Source organism: Marmota marmota, unplaced genomic scaffold (assembly GCF_001458135.2).
Source record: "Marmota marmota marmota unplaced genomic scaffold, marMar, whole genome shotgun sequence".
Classification (NCBI taxonomy): domain Eukaryota; kingdom Metazoa; phylum Chordata; class Mammalia; order Rodentia; family Sciuridae; genus Marmota; species Marmota marmota.
In genome coordinates, this window is record NW_026000032.1 from 1 (window position 1) to 3429 (window position 3429).

General features: G+C 47.9%; 1 protein-coding gene across 1 annotated transcript; it reads right to left on the reverse strand.

Moving 5' to 3' along the window:
• Positions 1-1849: 1849 nt before the first annotated feature.
• Rprm (reprimo, TP53 dependent G2 arrest mediator homolog) lies at positions 1850-3370 on the reverse strand. The gene has a single exon (XM_015476804.2). It carries the CDS (start codon positions 3068-3070, stop codon positions 2741-2743), a length of 330 nt encoding a protein of 109 aa, XP_015332290.1. The 5' UTR covers positions 3071-3370; the 3' UTR covers positions 1850-2740.
• Positions 3371-3429: the final 59 nt, after the last annotated feature.

Here is a 3429-nt window from a genome sequence, read left to right on the forward strand (position 1 = left end):
TGATCTTCTTCAACTTTTCAGATTTTTGTTTTAAATGAAAATCTGCTTTATAGAAACAATATACAATTGAACTAAAGTTTCAACCCCACCTCCATGTCTGAAGCTAGCTATATGCATATACTTTGAACAGAGCAGAGAACAAAGCAAGATTCCTAAAATCTCAGGCTGATTTGTTTTTCATTCCACATCAATTTCCTCCAAAGCACAAAATTCAGTGGTAGTCTAACAAATCTGCAAGAAGAAGGGACCCTTAGTGGAAGTTGCCGCCTCAAAAACCTGAGTTAAATTTTAAATGTCTAGTTTGTCCAAGGGTAAACTTGTTGCTCTGCTTTATTTCTCTCTTTGAAACATGGAGACAGCAGATTGACTTGGTGCCACAAGAACTGTCTATAAAATGTCTCCATTTCTCTTCCTACACATTAGCAAAGGTAAAATGCCTTCAGTGACTCACCCTACTTGTTGATTATCTGTTGACTGTACCCCTTTCCTAGATATGAAAAAAAAAGCAAACCATTACCTGTTGAAAAAATAGGAACGATAGGCAAAACCTGGAATCAAATCCTTATTTTTTTTTCCAAGCCTGACACCATTAACATTTAAAACACCATTCCAGGTTGCAATTTTTGGAAAGATTTACTTTGAGACTGAACTAATGGATAAGATGCAAAAGGACATAAAAACCTTTTGAACCCAGTCCTTTGAGTCATTGGCACTTGTGCTTCTTCCTCAGTAAATGAGACACGTCTTTGTTGTTTAATTTTGTTTGGTCTTGTAGTTGCTATTGTGAAGTCAGTGAAATTTTAATTGCTAGAGCATCCTAGTGAATCCTTTATATTCCAGGAAATATTTAGGATTACACCCTAGACACAAATATAAACTGCTAAAAACCTTTCATCAAGTTTAAGGTTGAAGCTATTGAATACTTTGGGTTGTTCTCACTGTCATGATTTTCTAGATTCTTCTTTCCAACACTATCCAGTTACTGAGAACTAAATATGCCTGCCATCATCTACAACTCTGTTCTGGTTCAGCCTTCTTGGTTTTGGTTTTAATACTCATCTCTGACATTCAGCACCTCGGCTAACTCCTCTGAGTCCTTTGCCTGGCCTCGGGCTGACTACTCTAAATTATAAAGAGCAGTCAGTCTCTTTCTCTCTTTTTTTCCCTCTTTTTTCTTTTTTTGCTGTTTTATTTTCAATTAATTGAAGCAAAGTAATTATACATATTTATGGGGCACAATGGGATGTTTCAATACATGTACACATTGTGGAATGATCAAAGCAGGCTAATTAGTACATGTTTATCATGTCTTCCGATCTTTTAATATCATCCTTTCTCTAGAAAATAATCCATCTCGTTTTATTATCAGTGGTTTGTCCTAAGAAGCATTAGCGTCATTATGTACCTTAGCAGCTACTTTTCTCGTATTTTATAATTTTCTTTTTTCCTGGAGCAACATCCCAGAGCCGTCTTGCTGACGTTGTTCTGGGGAGAGACACCCTCCCTAAAGGCTGACCAAGCCTTCCCTTCCTTTCATTAGCGGTATAACCCTGTTTCCGCTGGAGCCTGTCACGGAAGTGTAATCCTCTAGCGGGGGCCCTCCTGTCATCTCGCCTACCTGAGAGTTGAAAATAAATAAAATATAAAATAGTAAATATAAGAGAAACCGGGACAGCTGCTGTGCGCAGGGTTTGACTGTCTCACTCATCCCTTGGCCTCTTGGTGTTGCCCCCACCTGCCCCTTCCACGCGATCTAAGATTCTGCACAGAGAATTCCCCTGGCCTGGAACCAGACTCTTCTCTGTTACCGGCCCCCCTCTGCTGGGAGGGTAGAATGACCATCAGGAGGCCAGAACAAAACACTTAAATGTTGCCTTTATTAAGGAAATGTTAAATAAGAAAAAAAAAAAAAAAGGTCAAAACGGCTTCACAGATTATCAAGAGCACTTTTGTGGCGTAAACCGTGCAGTCACGAGCTACGAGTTCTATTCTGGGTCTTTGTCCTTTAGCTGGAGCTCTAGTCTCCGCAAAAGACCCAGTTGGAAATACACTAAAAGAAACAATTCACCCCAGTCACATTCGCAGGCTCCCCCTCCCCCCACCTCCCAGGATGACAAAAACTCTAACCCCCAGGCAGGCAAACAGGCCACTAGGGCAGAAAAGACTTATTTGTATTCAAGCAAACTAGCACAAATTCCCTTAAAACGGCACGTTACAATCAAAGGTTTCATCTCTCCCCGCCAGGGCTGGGGTAGGGGGCAGCTGGAGAGAGTGGGCAAGAATCCGCGCACGATGTGAATGTACCCATTAGGTCTCTTGTGTAGAGTATAAACAGGTCACTTTTCTGGTCACCAGGTGATCGGGACTTCTGGGTCTCTCCCCTGCCCGCCCTCTCCAGCTGTCCCCAGTGCTTGGCCCACCTGTGGGTGGAGAAGGGCTTTCGTCCCGTCGGTCTCCCCGCATCCCACGCAAGCAGTAGCTTCCAAAGTTTTGCGCCCTAATCGCTCCCTTTTACCACCTGCTGCTGAGTTCAGAAGTCAGGGCTCTCTCCTACAGCCAGATACGGGGACTTCCAGTGGGCTAGAGAGAAACGGATCGCTTTAGCCCAAAAGGCAGAAGTCAGGAGAAATAATTGACTCCGACAGGTTTGCTTCGCCCAGTCTCTGACAGCGGTGGACTCAGCTGGGCTGGAGAAGAGCGGAAGGCCGGGGTGTGCCTGCTGCTGTGGCCTGAGGACCCATCAATAGGGCCCCACGACCACCGCTTCAACCTCTTTAGACGGTCTCCGGTCCTTCACCAGAAAGTTGATCATGCCCTCGGACTTGATGAGCAGGTTGCAGCCTAGGAAGAAGATGCCGAAGACCACCGTGAGCGAGAGCACACACATGACGGCGATCTGCACCACGCGCATGATGTACAGGCTGCGCTCGTCCGGGCCAGCCTCCGCGAAGCCGTCGTCGGTCACCACGGATGCCTGGGTGCAGCAGCGCACTGCGCGCTCCAGCGCCTCGCTGCTGTTGGCTAGGAACAGGCCCGCCACGTCGGTCTGGTTGCCCAGCGCGGGATTCATCACGGGAGCAGGCAGCACCCAGGGAGGCCCGAGTCTGAGGAGTGAGAAGGCGGTGGCACGGGAGGAACAGGTGCCGGGCAAGCGCTTACTTGTAGACTTGCTTGCGCGGGGCTCCTCGCTCTCTCCTTTCGAAAGTGTCCGGGCTGTGAGAGTTTCCTAGGAGCTTCTCTAACGCGCGCTGCAGCCGAGCTCCTCTGCGCGGTCCGCTCCTGCTCAGCCGGTGCTTGTTCCCTGCGCTCGCTCGACTGGGGGCTATTGGAACTTGGCGGGGCTGGGCCAAGCCCGGCCGTGGGAGGTGCGGGCCGCGGCGGCGGCGGCGGCGGCGGCAGCGGCAGCGACCCGGTGGCTGCTCTGAGCGA